This window comes from Terrapene carolina, unplaced genomic scaffold, assembly GCF_002925995.2.
Source record: "Terrapene carolina triunguis isolate 2854851 unplaced genomic scaffold, T_m_triunguis-2.0 Scaffold93, whole genome shotgun sequence".
Taxonomy (NCBI): domain Eukaryota; kingdom Metazoa; phylum Chordata; order Testudines; family Emydidae; genus Terrapene; species Terrapene triunguis.
This window is the reverse complement of record NW_020664444.1, coordinates 25,811,730-25,827,004: the sequence shown is the minus strand read 5'-3', so window position 1 is coordinate 25,827,004 and position 15,275 is coordinate 25,811,730. Positions and strand designations below refer to the sequence as shown.

At 48.1% G+C, this 15,275-nt stretch overlaps 1 protein-coding gene across 2 annotated transcripts in view; it reads right to left on the bottom strand.

Annotated features, from left to right (window-relative positions):
- Positions 1–243: 243 nt before the first annotated feature.
- Positions 244–15,275, bottom strand: part of TMEM114 (transmembrane protein 114) — a 32,667-nt gene continuing 17,635 nt past the window's right edge. The window contains exons 3-4 of one of the 2 annotated variants that reach the window (XM_026650555.1): positions 11,774–11,911; positions 244–476 (exon numbers count right to left, since the gene is read on the bottom strand). In XM_026650555.1, coding sequence (XP_026506340.1) covers positions 244–476; positions 11,774–11,911 — 371 coding nt within the window. The remainder of the gene's footprint in view (positions 477–11,773; positions 11,912–15,275) is intronic. The other variant, XM_026650557.1, reaches the window with a different exon arrangement.

Sequence of the window (15,275 nt, the reverse complement as noted above, 5' to 3'; positions counted from 1 at the left end):
TCTCTGGGCTTGTCTAGTGAGCACTAAATACACACAATTTATTTTCTTTTAAAGACACAAAGGCCACCTCATTAACATTTAACAATGAACTGTTGCCATAGTGAGCACTGCACATTGGTTAAGAGAAGAGCTAGCTCAGCAGCATGGTACGCTCAGGAGCAGCTTTGCCATTCTTCTTATCCACATTGATCCAGTCAGTTCACCTTGTTAGACTCCACATTATCATTAGGCTGCATTGCTGTTTCAGATCCTCTGCTCCCGTCTCTGTTTGAGGCCTACCACTCGGGCAGCCAGCAGGAACGCTGCCCCAGTCAGCACCTCTGCAATGAAGGAGACCCACACAAGCACCAAAGACCAGCCAAACTTGATGTCAACTTCCTCCAAGAGATTGTTCCTTCCCAAAAGGCAGAGAACTTCCTTGAAGGCAGCCGCTGAGTATGCGATGTAGACACTGATCCCAGTGAGCGTAACAAGGCCTAGAGGAAACACAAATACAGTATAGTGTTGGGGTCCACTTTACCTGAGTCAAAACTGCGTGGTTAGGGCTCTGCTAGATCTCCTTTGCCATCTCTCCCTGTATACACAGGCAGGACTCTCTTCTGCCCTGTTTTTATTTCTTGTCAATGTCTCTAGTTTTGTTTTGGTCTCTGTATCACTTAAGTGATTAACCAAAATGTAAAACAGCATGTTTCCTGCAATGTACATCTAATGATGTGTGTTTCAGACACCTAAAAATATACAGCCCAACTTACAAAACTGTATTATATAATGGGCCTGATTCTCCCCTGCTTTGCGCCTTATATAGTTGTGTACTCATGTGAAAAGTGGGTGTGAATAGGAGTGTTTTATAGACACTTTGCACAGCTGTAAATGACTACACCGGGTGCAAGTAGAGAACTGGTTTATACATTTCAGCTCAATGATGCTGCTTGTATTTAGGCTAAAATTTTCAAGTGTGGTCTCTAATGTTGAGTCCCCAGCTTAAAACTCCTTGGGCTTTACTGTTTGCAGAATTGCTGTAGCTGCGTTGGTCCCAGGATATGAGAGAGAGGAGGTAGGTGAGGTAATATTTTTTATTGAACCAACTTCTCTTGGTGGAAGGCACAAGCTGAAGAGGAGTTCTGTGTAGCTTGAAAGCTTTTATCTTCCACCACCAGAAGTTAAATAAAAGGTCCAATAAAAGATATTGTCTCACCTACTTTGTCTCTCGAGCCTTATGGTCAGCTCCTGGACTGGACTGGAACTGCTCACCACTTCCGGAAAATCAGACTGTAGGTATGTCAAGCTGGGCTCCAGAAAAATCCAGGCGCTCAAAATAAGCATCCACATTTTTCAAGAGTGGCTGCATAATTTGTCGATTGCTGCAGGATGGGTGGTGAAATCTAAATTCAAGATAGGATCGCAGTATAAGGCTGTTTAGGAGTGGCATGCTCACTCGGGACAGCTCTTTTATTAGGTGCAGTGTATACAGCCTGCTGTGGAATCAGCCTCATGCTGCTTTCCCCATGCAGATGCAGAGTGGACTTTTTGCCCATGGAGAAGGAGATTTCCACCTCTGCAGCATGTTCCCCTAGCTCCGTACAAGGCCCCTCCCAGGTGCTTCTGTTCCAGTGAGGACAGAAAGGGCTGAGGGCAGGGAGGCCATCTTAGCTCCTCCCAGATTGTCTCCCTGCTAAAACCCTAAGAGAAAACTCTAAAAGTTAATACTCCCTGACTTCCCTGGGCTGGCTTGCCTCCCTCTCCCACCACCACCAGCAGCAGTGAGCAGGGCATCCTTGCCCCTGCATTTGCAATGGAGTCATGCATCTGTGGAATTTAGACAAAGGGTGGGGCCTCCATGTAAATGGCCTTGTTCTCCAGACAATTGTTAAGATCGATGATATCTGGGGGCTGGAGCCCCAGGCCTTTTCTGCACGGAGGTGGGAGATACCCTAATCCCACTCCCCTGATGGAAGAACCCTAGGGAGCAGTGTACATTAAAATTCTCAGAGCTTCCTGTCCCCTGCTTCTGTATAGGGGAGGATGAGGCCTTAAACTGGTGCAAAGCAATCGAGAGTTACCAAGCCAGGTGTTAAATAGAGAAATTCCTCCTAGTGCACATGGCTAGCATAAGGCCAGTCCATTACTGAAGTCTCACTTTCTCCCTCACTGTCATAGGGTAAGCAGGGCCTTTAAAGTCCCAGCTCTCACCTGTGCCTGGCTCTTCTCCACCTGGATCATGTGACTGTGGGCAGGGAGCAAGGCCTGCTGGGAAGAAGGAAACAGGATAAAGGGTGGAAGAGAGGTGGCAGGAACAGTCCACTGGATGATTCCATGGTAATTAGAGTTTGCAGAGTGCTTAGACGTGGCTTGCTGACAGAGATCCAGCAGAAGCCTGGGAAGCTCTCCAGACGCAAGGGTTGGCTTGAAGCTGGTGTGTCTCCCTGCTGGCAGAGTAGCCTAGAAAGGACTGTATGGAGGATGTGTAAGAGGGTCTAGGATGCTGGGAAGTGAGCTAGTGTAGGGAATAGCCTCAGTGAAAATGTAGAGGCTATAGCTGAGGAATGCTTTTTTGTTTAGGCTCTCAAGGCTAACTAACAAAAGGGCAAAAGGACATGGGTTCCTCTACATCTCAGCTGTGCCACCTGAAAAGGCTGCAATGATGTGACTAAGGACTGTGGCCCAGAGATGGTGAAGTTATCTGTGGAGCACTTAAAAGAGAAGATTTGTGGTGGTTTTGTTTGTGCTCCTGTTTGCCTAGGAAGGAGAGATCTAGTCTGACCATAGGTCAAATTGCCCTACCAGCCTGCGAAAGACCTCTTTGGTCGGAAACTGAGGCACAGATGCATCTGGACATCAGAGAGGTAAAACACATTCATACTGTTGGTTGAAGGAGTGCATGGGCCTTGCTAGACCTTAGCATGAGGGTGAATCTCTTCCCCTTGTACACAAACTGCCAAATAAGGATAAGGGGATTATTTTCATGGGGGTTTGGGGAAAGTCTGCTAGATTCTGATAGTCTCTAACCAGGGTGGGTACATTTAAGAGGTGGCAAGCTAAATTGTTCCAAAACCTGGAACATACAAACTGTGCTGGCAAGGAAAAAGCCCTGGTGTTTGTGTCTGCAGCCTAAAGCAGTGGTTCTCAAAGCCGGTCCGCCGCTTGTTCAGGGAAAGCCCCCGGCGGGCCGGCCAGTTTGTTTACCTGCCACATCTGCAGGTTCGACCGATCGCGGCTCCCACTGGCTGTGGTTCGCCGCTCCAGGCCAATGGGGGCTGCGGGAAGCGGCGGCAGCACATCCCTCGGCCCGCGCCACTTCCCGCAACCCCCATTGGCCTGGAGCGGCCAGAGGGAGCCGCGATCGGCCGAACCTGCGGACGCGGCAGGGAAACAAACCAGCCTGGCCCGCCGGGGGCTTTCCCAGAACAAGCGGTGGACCGGCTTTGAGAACCACTGGCCTAAAGTATCTCTTCATATTGTTCTACATTGTCAGTCAATATAGAACAGCAGATAAAGTGGCACTCTGTATAAAACTGTGTGTGCTACATTAAGCTACAGCATAAGAATTTGTAGTTACAGCAATTTACACCAGCTACGGTTCTGGCTCAAGATTTTCCTTTCAACTGAGCTCTCAGAGCTACAGCAGTCAGTGGGCCAAATCAAACTCAAGTGGAAAAATTGCATTATAAATTACAAATCTTGTGTCTTAGCTTTTCACTTAACACTATCTTCAGTGGTTTCCCAATCCCCAAAATCTGTTGTGACACTGCTCTCGTGCACTTCTATTGAATGGTGCTTCTTGAACAGCTGCAGAAACAAGGAGCTTACATGATGAGTTGGTCTTGTGAAAGCACAAACAGTGATGTGCACTTCACTCTGCCCAGAGCTCCCAAAGCCCTGAAATAGTTGCTTGTTTGCTTCCAGCAACTCTTGTCCTCCTTCTCTTTCCCTTTTAGAAATGGGATATTCTGATTCACTGACCCATGTGTAATTGGATCCTAATAAAGTAGACGTGACTAGTGACCTGCTGAAAAGGCCATTATCGGGGATAGTCTGGACGTTCCTCCTAAGCTCAGCCTGACCAAAGGGTCAGGACTTGGCAGACTGACAGAGGTGGGTGGCAGGCAACATGGTCTGGGTCAGAGTTGTGGGGGGAAAATTCTGTATACTTGGCTATTCCTTTTAGTAGGATGTATTACCCCCTCCCCGTCCCCCCAACTCTATCTTCTGCTTAGAGTATAAGCCTTCACCCTTTGCTGCTAAGTTCTGAGCACACCAGTATGTGATCATTTTTGCAATCACCAACTTCCACTACACTTGGGTTTAGCATTCTTGTGGACTGTTAAAAACAGTTACCAAGTACCACTGCAGAGCTGGCTGCATTTCTTGTCACAGGTGAAATATTCCCTATAATCCTACCACACAGGGCTGTTGTCAAGCTGTGTGTGTGTGTGTGTGTGTCAAGTTGTTGTACTGTAATGAATTGAAAAGGCTTACCTGGCCCTTTCCAGACATTTTACTTTTATACTATTGGTGGAAGAAAATTACGCCTAATCTAAAATACCTCACAGGGTACTGTGAGATTTAGTTAGTATTGTTAAGTCTTGCCCTAAGTAGCTTGTATATCACTTTGAAGTACTTGGATAGAAGATTGCTATTAATGCTAATGTGTGGCAAGACGGATATTTATAGGTTTTGTTGCTCTACCAAGGCAATGTATGTTATGAAAGAACATTGCATTAAAGCAGCTGCCATGTTTCTTCTCTCTTTTTCCAAGAGAGAATTCACTGATTTGTGTGTATGCAGTTCGCTCTGGTATTGTGCACACAATGTTAATCTCATGCCTGTAGCAAATTCCCTGGAAAGAAGTAGGACTAGGAAGTAGGGATCAAAATCATACTGGAGGTTTATAAAATAAAGGATTACACTCCTCATTCAAGAGATTCTGCTTGTAAATTTTGCTTTGGCTTGCTGCTCAGATTCCATAGTGAGCACCACTGTAAAACACTGATTGCATGCAGGTATTATGGTGATCAGTTAGACATTATTAGATGTCAGAGCATCCTGGCCTGCATATCTCAACTCTTGCCATCTGAACCTATCAAAATGTTTGTCACTGTAACAAGATATCAGGTTCCAGATATCTAGGCAGAAATGCAGAGTTGTTTTGCTGACTCATGCTGATGTCATGTGCTAGGACCCTGAACAGACTCAATTACTCTTACTCAGTGTCACCCAGACCACGTGGGTCCTATTAGTAATTAGCTTAAATCCAGATGTATACAGGGAATTAAGTCTGTCTCTTTGAGCAGCTGCAGAAATAGAATCCTGCAATAGAAAACTGTAGGACCAACCTTAGGAGAAAGCTTAGTCTGAGGCTTGCTTTGTTGTTAACAATAAAGGCAAATCCCAGAAAGGAGTTTAGAACCGCTCCAGAGTGAATGTGTACTGTTAGGAGAAGAGTGGGAGCCCCATCTGCTTACACTCTGCTTTCCACACGTGCTAGCATGGAGCAGGATTAGACACTGGAAACTCTAAATACGATGATGGGAATTCTCCTATTTATTACCATATACGTTGTATGATCCCAAACCCCTACTGGCAGAGTTTACCTTAGTATCATGGGGAAATATAAACTGGCCAAAATGGAGATGAGTTAAAAGTGGGTGCAACTACCAGGCAGGAATGTTTCTCTCCTTGTGATGGCCTCACCTTCCAGCAGAATGGGCCCTAGTGCTTGGCATCTCTGAAAATCAGGCCCTTACACTGCAAGCCATTGCTAAAGACATGGTGCTTTGGGATGCTCCAACCAAGTGTAGATGACATGGTGGTTTGAGAACTTACAGTGGCCTGTCTACAGTGGTTCTTCCACCGTTGCTGTTGCTGATGAAGCTGTACATGTGCTAGGGCAATGGTAGCTTTCCTTAAAAACAGTCAATGTAGAAATGGGTAGTGGGAGGCTTGCGTAAATGAAGATGGCGCAGGGCAGTCCGTTTCAGTGAGCTTGCAGTTTGATCATTAAAACGTTAGAGGGGATTAGAAGTGGCTTTAATGCTCATTCACACTGGGTCACAATCTGGCTCGCCGCTCTTTGATTCCACCAAATCAAAATCCTTACAATAGGAGAGGGGGCAATTATTAATCCAGCTCCAGGAATCCTCACCTGCTCCTAAGTAAAAACACTCTCCCTAGAGTACTGATGGGGACACTTGAAGCCTTGAACCTGTTTCTGTTAATGTTATTTGTATTAACTGGAGCCATTCATGCACGGTGCTGAGCAGAGAACTGAGGGCATTTGGTACCTCACAGGGCTGGGTGGTAGCTTCCTAGCTCAAAGCAAATAGTAAGGATAAAATAAATGAAATAGCTGGACAGACCATGTAAGCCCCAATTTACAGGCCTGATACAGAGTCCATTGAAGTCAATGGAAATCTTCCCACTGATAGCTGTTTTTGTTTGGTTGGTTTTTTTCCTTGAGCTTAAGATCAAGCCTTAACTCACTACAGTTCAAAGTGGTATAATGCCAAGTTTCATAAATTCCAAAGCCATTTGCATTCTACTAAGATTTAAAAAAAAAAAAATCTTGTCTCTAGAAGAGAAAACTGACATAACATTTGCCGAAAGGGTATTTAACCTTTCAAGGATGAAGATACTGTGTTCAAGATGTCTCTCAGTCCTCCACGAGACACAACTACATGTAACTTTCTGCTATTCCTTGTTGTAAATGTCAGCTGATTACTAGCTTTTCAATCTGCAAGGAGACGAATGAGAAAGCACATGAAGTGAAGGCACTCGGTCTGAAAGCAGACACTTGGCTGGTTCTGATCTCATTGTCTCTTTACCCTCTGGTAGTTGAAGTGCTACAGTTCTAAGCTGTCACCCTTAGGCCTGGTCTACACTAGGCTTTTATGTCGAATTTAGCGCCGTTATATCGAATTAACCCTGCACCCGTCCACACCACGAAGCCATTTAGTTCGACATAGAGCCCTCCTTAAATCGATTTCTGTAATCCTCCACAACGAGAGGAGTAGCGCTAAATTCGAAATGGCCATATCGAATTAGGCTAGGTGTGGATGGAAATCGACGGTAATAGCTCCGGGAGCTATCCCACAGTGCACCACTCTGTTGACGCTCTGGACAGCAGTCCGAGCTCGGATGCTCTGACCAGCCACACCCCGGGAAAATTTGAATTCCTTTTCCTGTCTGGGCAGTTTGAAGCGCAGTTTCTGTTTGGACACCGTGGCGAGCTCAGCAGCAGTGGCAGCAGTGGCAACGATGCAGAGCTCTCCAGCAGAGATGGCCGTGCAATCCAATAGAAAGAGGGCCCCAGCATGGACGGATCGGGAAGTCTTGGATCTCATCGCTGTGTGGGGAGATGAGTCCGTGCTTTCCGAGCTGCGCTCCAAAAGACGGAATGCAAAGATCTATGAGAAGATCTCTAAAGCCATGGCAGAGAGAGGCTACAGCCGGGATGCAACGCAGTGCCGCGTGAAAATCAAGGAGCTGAGACAAGGCTACCAGAAGACCAAAGAGGCAAACGGACGCTCCGGATCCCAGCCTCACACATCCCGTTTCTACGAGGCACTGCATTCCATCCTAGGTGCGGCCGCCACCACTACCCCACCCCTGACCGTGGACTCTGAGGATGGGATATTGTCCGCGGCCGGTTCCTCAGCGGACGGGGAAGAGGAGGAAGGAGATGAGGAGGACGAGGCAGTAGACAGCGCTTACAACGCTGATTTGCCCGACAGCCAGGAGCTCTTCATCACCCTGACAGAGATCCCCTACCAACCCTCCCCAGCCGTTACCCCAGACACAGATTCAGGGGAAGGATCAAGCAGTAAGTGTTTTAAATATCCAAACATTTATTTACAACATAACTGGCATATTTAAAATATTAACAGTAGCTAAAGTGCTTTAAAACATGTAAACATTTATTTGCAACAAAACAGGAAGATTGAAAATATTAACAGTGGGTAAAGTGCTTAAAAACATGTAAACAGGAAAGTCAAACAAAAGGGGAATCAGTGCAAAGTGTATCATGATTACTCCGTCTTTGGGCGCCTCAATATATAGTCCGAACCATTTTAAAAAAATCTCACAATGTCCGCTTCATGATTATAGTGCCCAAAACCCTGCAGTCATTTGTCCCTCCAAGGGCACCTAAGCCAAGAACTGGTCAATGTAACCGGGGATCGAGGCGACATCCTCCGGGGAGAACTCCTCATACACCTCCTGCAGGTGTTTTTCAAGCCTCATCAGCAGGTTCCTGGGCAGGGACAGCTTATTAGGCCCCCCGTGGTAGGACACGTTTCCCTGCCACAACGCCAGCAGGTACTCCGGGATCATGGCCTTGCACAGCAGTGCAGCAAATGGCCCCGGTTTCTGCAGGCTGTCCCGGAGCATCTTCTCCTTCTGGCTCTCGGAGACCTTCAGGAGGGTGATGTCAGGCATGACTCCCTGCTGTGAATTAGGTAGGGGAAAGTTAGTATTGGGACTGCTTGCCCGTCCCTTTACAGAACTGCAACCGCCGGTTTACAGCCACGCGGTTTACAGCCGCGAGGGGCTGGGACAGGGCCAGAGTTCATGCTTGCAGGATTGCTGCCAGCAGAGACTCGCATTGCTTTCTATGTGAAAGGAGGCCAGTGCCACTCTTAAAGTTTTAAGCGGCCACAAGTCTACGGCTTACCATGTTTGCCATCTAGACAAAGTCCGGTGTCCTGCCCTGCTCCTCAGCTCGCCACAGCAAGACCGCAGGCACTGTAGGCGAGGGCCGAAAATTCGACCTTGTCCTCAGTGCGCGTGTGATAGGTGCTCTGCATGGTCTTGTTCACAGAGAAAGACTATGTTCTCTGTTCACAGATACATTGCTCTGTCTCAGGAATTCACTCCCTTTTTCCAATTCCCACAGCCACATCTGCCCAGAGGCTAGCGCACATTAGGAGGAGGAAGAAGAGGACACGGGAAGACATGTTTGCTGAACTAATGGAATGCTCCCGAGCACAGGCAGCCCAGCAGACACAGTGGAGGGAGAACTTGTCCCAAATGCACCGGGCAAACATTGAACGGGAGGAGAGGTGGCGACAGGAGGACAGGCAGGCTACTCAAACGCTGCTTGGACTAATGAGGGAGCAAACGGACACGCTCCGCCGCCTTGTGGATGTTCTGCAGGACCGGAGGCAGGAGGAGAGAGCCCCGCTGCAGTCTCTCTGTAACTGCCCTGCCCCGCCACCAAGTCCCATACCCCCCTCACCCAAAGTCCAAACACGGAGGGGTGGAAGGGGCCGGGAAAAATTTCACTCCACCCCTGCGGACTGCTCTACCACTAGAAGGCTCTCATTCCCCAAAATTTGAAAAGTCCTTTCCTACCCGCCTCACACAAGACCCCGTCCAAGTTTCACCCCCCCGTTCCATGTGCGGTTGTTAATAAAGAATACGTTTCTGTTCATTTCTGTTTCCATCCTCTTCTTTTGGAGGGGAGTCTGTCTGGAGGGGGGGGAAGGGCCTTGGTCATTGGACAGGACAGTCACCTTTAGCAGGGGGCAGGTGCAGCAGCAGGGCACATATACAGTGCAGTGACTAGTTATCCTGGTCAGTCTGGGAGGTGGTTTTCATGTTCTGTGTGGTGGGGGCGGTGGTGTTGCTCTGTGACTTGGTGGCGGGGGAGGGCAGTTACAGATCTTATGCAGCGGTCCTTACCCTGGATCACAGAGCCGCGCAGCAGGGGATCTGTAACCCTCCTCCCCCTGCAAGACAGTCACATAGCCGACACATACACGCAGTCCCGGCCAGGAGGGCTGGCAGGCTCCGTTGAAACAACCAGTCCACCATCGCGGAGCCTGTCATTCCTGGAGTTTAGAAGCATCATTTGCATCACAACCCTAAACCCGCTCCCCGCCACAGTCTGCGTCCCAGGTTTAAAACATTCCCGTGAAAACAGTAATAAAGACAACGGTGTCCATGAACAAAACAGAACAGATTTTATTTTTTGGGAAGGGGGTGAAGGGGGTATGTAATTGGAGAGGATAGTCGACGGCAACTGGGTAAAGAAACGGGGGCAAGTTCAGCTTCTGTGTCCACAAACTTAAAAGTCAATGGGTACCCTGCTCAGCCTTGAAACTGGCTTTCAAAGCCTCCCGGATGCACAGCGCGTCCCGCTGGGCTCTTCTAATCGCCCGGCTGTCTGGCTGGGCGTAATCAGCAGCCAGGCTATTTGCCTCAACCTCCCACCCCGCCATAAAGGTCTCCCCCTTGCTCTCACACAGATTGTGGAGCACACAGCAAGCTGCAATAACGATGGGGATATTGGTTTCGCTGAGATCACAGCGAGTGAGTAAGCTTCTCCATCTCCCCTTGAGACGGCCAAAAGCACACTCCACTACCATTCTGCACTTGCTCAGCCGGTAGTTGAACAGTTCTTTTTCTGTGTCCAGGGCGCCAGTATAGGGCTTCATGAGCCAGGGCATTAGCGGGTAGGCTGGGTCCCCGAGGATCACTGTAGGCATCTCCACATCCCCAACAGTTATCTTGTGGTCCGGGAAGTAAATACCTTCCTGCAGCCGTCTAAACAGACCAGAGTTCCTGAACACGCGAGCGTCATGAACCTTGCCCGGCCATCCGACGTAGATGTTTGTAAACCGTCCCCGATGGTCCACCAGTGCTTGCAGCACCATTGAAAAGTACCCCTTTCTATTGATGTACTGGCTGGCCTGGTGGCCCGGTCCCAGGATAGGGATGTGAGTCCCATCTATAGCCCCACCGCAGTTTGGGAATCCCATCGCAGCGAAGCCATCTATGATGGCCTGCGCGTTTCCCAGGGTCACTACCTTTGACAGCAGTACCTTGACGATTGCCTTGGCTACTTGCATGACAACAACCCCCACGGTAGATTTGCCCACGCCAAAGTGGTTCGCGACTGACCGGTAGCTGTCCGGCGTTGCAAGCTTCCAGAGGGCTATGGCCACTCGCTTCTGGACAGTCAGGGCTGCTCGCATGCGGGTGTCCTTGCGCTTCAGGGCAGGGGACAGCAACTCACAAAGTTCCAGGAAAGTCCCCTTCCGCATGCGAAAGTTTCGCAGCCACTGGGATTCATCCCAGACCTGAAGCACTATGCGGTCCCACCAGTCCGTGCTTGTTTCCCGGGCCCAGAATCGCCGTTCAACAAAATCCACATGCCCCATTGCAAACGTGATGTCCTCGGCGCTGGGTGTCGTGGTTTCTGACAGCTCTGTGCTACTCTCCGACTTCAGGCCCTCACTCCGCTGCCGTAGCCTCCTCGCCTGATTTCTCTGCATCTGCCTCTGGGAAAGGTGTATGATAAGGTGCGAGGCGTTGAGAACGGCCACAACTGCAGCGATGGTCGCAGCGGGATCCATGATCGCAGTGCTGTGGCGTCCGCGCTGTCACTGATCAAAAAGTGCGCGAACTGATTTCCCGCCGGCGCTTTCAGGGAGGGAGGCAGGGCGGTAGTGACTGACGGATGACGACAGTTACCCAAAAGCACCCTCGCCACAATTTTTTACCCAGAAGCCATTGGGGGCTCGACCCAGAATTCCACTGGGCAGCGGGGACTGCGGGAACTGTGGGATAGCTGCCCACAGTGCACTGCTTCCAATGTCGACGCTTTCCCTGGTAGTGTGGACTGACAAAGTCGAATTACTGTCCTTAGTGTAGACACACACGTTCGACTTTCTAATATCGATTGCACATATTCGATTTAACTAAAATCGAACTACTCTCGTAGTGTAGACATACCCTTAGTCTCATTAACAACAAATAGGACTCAGTACAATACCTCCAAAAAGAAAAAGCCATCCCGTCATTAGAAGCAGCAGGTAGGCCCTGGCAAGAATACTAATAAATCCAGTCATTCCTCCAAAAATCATCAGGATCAGGCTGAGAGGCAGCAGGATTACAAATGTCCCATGCATGTCTAGAGAGAAATGAAAGTTATCAATGTTTCATTATCACTGCCATTGATTGTATTACAGTAGTGCCCAATCAAGATCAGGAATTTATTGTGCCGGGTACTGTACAAGCACATAGGAAGGCCATCCCTGCTCCATGGAGTTTACAGTCTAAATAGACAGGATGAAGGGTGAGAGAAATGAGATGTGACAATGAGATTTTGATCCCTTCACTTAGACTTAGTAGTACTTTATTCAATGAACAGCTCTACTGATTGCGCTTCTCATTCTGAGTAAGGGTATCAGAATCTGGCCCATAGAGATCAAGGTGATGGGTTGCAAACTTCATGTTAGTTCCAGGTCCTAGTTTTCTTAGATTCCATACAACATGGAATATTCTTAGTGCTGACTAACTTCAAAGAATCTGTGGTAGGGATGAGAGGTTACTGACATAATGGGACAGCAGATGGCTAGGGTGATATCTGAAGTGGGTGCTCACTGTCAGATGCATCTCAGAATTCCCTTGAAAGACTCGTGTCAAAGCTTTTAAATGACAATTCTGCACAAGGCAATGGTCAGAGGGCTGAAACTCTTCTGATTCAAGTTAATTTTTCATCCTGTCTCCCATCAGTGTTGCTGATTTCTTCTCTTCAAACACTGGGCTTTTACCTCCTAGAATACTCAATTATTCCTGCTTTTTATTGTAAGTGCTGGGGTTGGAGAAGAAGGGGGGGAGCGTAGTGTGATGGAAGCAGCAGGGACTGGGATCCAGGACCCCTGGCATCTCTTCTCATCTCTACCATGGTCATGCAGGGACCTTGGTAAATCACAGGTTACTGGGCTCTGTGCCTCAGTATCTGGATGTGGGTGATGTGAAGGTTAACTCGTTAGCTTGAAACCTTGGTTTTGCCCACGCACCAAGCCTGTATGAAAGGCTTTATACGAGAAACCAGCACAATGGCTGAGGAGGACAAGCCAGAGGTAGAGTTCAGCACACCTGCCAATCTCAGGCTACCATTCCTGCCCAGGGATTGTAATAATGGCCACATTCCCATTGAGCAACCACCACAGAGCCCAGCTCCAGTGCACACTGAGTGCCGAAGGGTCTCAATTGATAGCTTCTGTTTCCCACCCTTTCCCATGTAGTGGTACTACAGGGTTCTGCTATATTTTGGTCCTGCCGCTACTGAAGGGCTAAGAGGACTTGTCTTTTAGTAGTTGTAATGCAGTTTGAGATCCATGCATGAAAGGCATTCAGCAGAATAGGCGAGAGCCCCATAAACCCCTGGGCAACCCCAGTGGTTTAAATCAGGGCAGCATTAGTCCACATACATACCAAATTGTGTGCATGCCCACATCATCATCATCATCTGGAACATAGGCAAGTTCTTTCCCTACTGCCTCCTGCTAATGCCAGTGCTGTATAGTAAATACTCTCCAGCTTCTGAGGACACTGCAGGAATATTTATCCATTAACTTTAGTGACAGCATAAGATTATCTAACCCAGCATGCCTTCCCTTTTCTGCTTAATATTATTTTAACCAGCTTCTTGCTCTTCCACCTTTTGTTGTAGTGCCCTATTCTGTATAGGTTGGTTATGCGGTGTGTGAGACCGCTCTGCCCCTCTCCCCTTGTGGAGTGTGTCCCCGCACATGCACACATTTCAGTCCTTAAGGGGGAAGCAGTCTCTTTCATCTTAGTCCTTCTCAGAACACTGAGCACTTCCATTAGCTCACTGAAACACCTTCTTTGTCCTCAGCCCAGCTCCCTTAATACTTAACCACGTAGATTCTCCAGACTTGGACTCATCTTTGCTGCTGTCCATGGAATCCTCTCCAAAGCCAAAGTTCCCTTAAGTGGTCTGATAGCCTCCCACATGAACCCATAAGCCTTTTGTCCTTGCCTTTGTCCTACTTCATCCCAGCCAACCTCTCTATGTACTTACCACAAGTACACTACCTGTGTAATCATAATTCAGCTTTCTTGTGCATAAACCTTATGATCATCTCCAGTTATGTGACCACATATTGGATTTTTTTAGCCCACCACACCTCTGCCTTGCTTAAAGCCTAAGACGGATGATGATCACCATAGGCGCCGACTTTTAGTTTTCCCCAGGGGTGTTCCAACTTTGCTCCGCCCCCAAGGCCTCACCTTCGTTCTGCCTCTTCCTGCCCACTCGCTCTCGCTGCTCTCTGCCCTTCTCCAAGCCTCTCCCCGTGGCCTGCCGATTAACTCATCGGGGCACTGCCAAACAGTGATAGGCAGCAGTGCCACTGAACAGCTGTGGCTGATGGGTGCTGACCATCCACTATTTTTTTTCCGTGGGTGCTCCAGCCCCTGAGCACCCATGGAGTCAGCGCCTATGATGTTCACTTAATGAAAAACTATTCAAGATTTGTTTTATCCATTTTTCAATGGGTGGCCCCAGGCCTTGTTTACTGCACACTATTCAAACCCTGCTCTGAAGACAGAATTATAAATTTTCTCGTGGAATTTTCTATGTTGTTCATCACTGCAGTGTCAGAAGGCATCACAGACCGTATTTTATTTTCAGTGTCCCTGTGAGATGAAGGGGTGGCTATATCCTCACTTCACAGACAGGCAACTGAAGCACAGAGGTCAAAGGTATCGATTAATTTTGAGTGCATAGGACCTGACTTTTTTTTTTTTTTTTCAGAGAAATTACCATTATATAGCACTTAATATATATGCAAACACAGCTCCTGTTGGCTTCAATTGCAGCTGTGAGTGCTCAGCTCTTGTGCAAATCAGACCCCAGGGTCTCAAGTCAGGTCCCCAGAAAATGAGGAACACACAGCTAGTGACCATTTGTGAAAAGTTTGGTTGAAGTGACTTGCCCAGCATCACACAGTCTGAGGCAGAATCCAAGTCTTCAGGACAGGATTCAACTTCTTTAACCATGAGGCCATCCTTTATCTTCCTGCAATTCCTTGCCTCAGTCACTGCACACCTTCCAACTTCAACAACTGAGGCAGGGGTCCTACCGACAACAGACTTCTTCACTATACAACCAGGATTCATCCCTAGAGCAGGTCTATCCTGGGCTCTGAACAAGGTAGAATTCCAGTGGCGGGAGGGAAGAAGGGGCAGGAATTGTGATCATGTAATTAAAGACAGTCTCATAATGCATGCTCACAAAGGGGCTGAATTAAGGTTGCCCGGGTAGCCTTAATTCTGGCATTTCCTAACTTTGAATACCTGACTCTTCAGTCTTAATCTTTTAATGTTACTTTGTACATAATTGTATAGAGTTCTTAAAGAAAAATGAAAAAATAAATTCCACTATGTGTCATCATACCAACCCCTACATGGGTCATCAGCAGGGCTGGAACCTTTAGATCACCACACAGACCTCTGCTATTTGT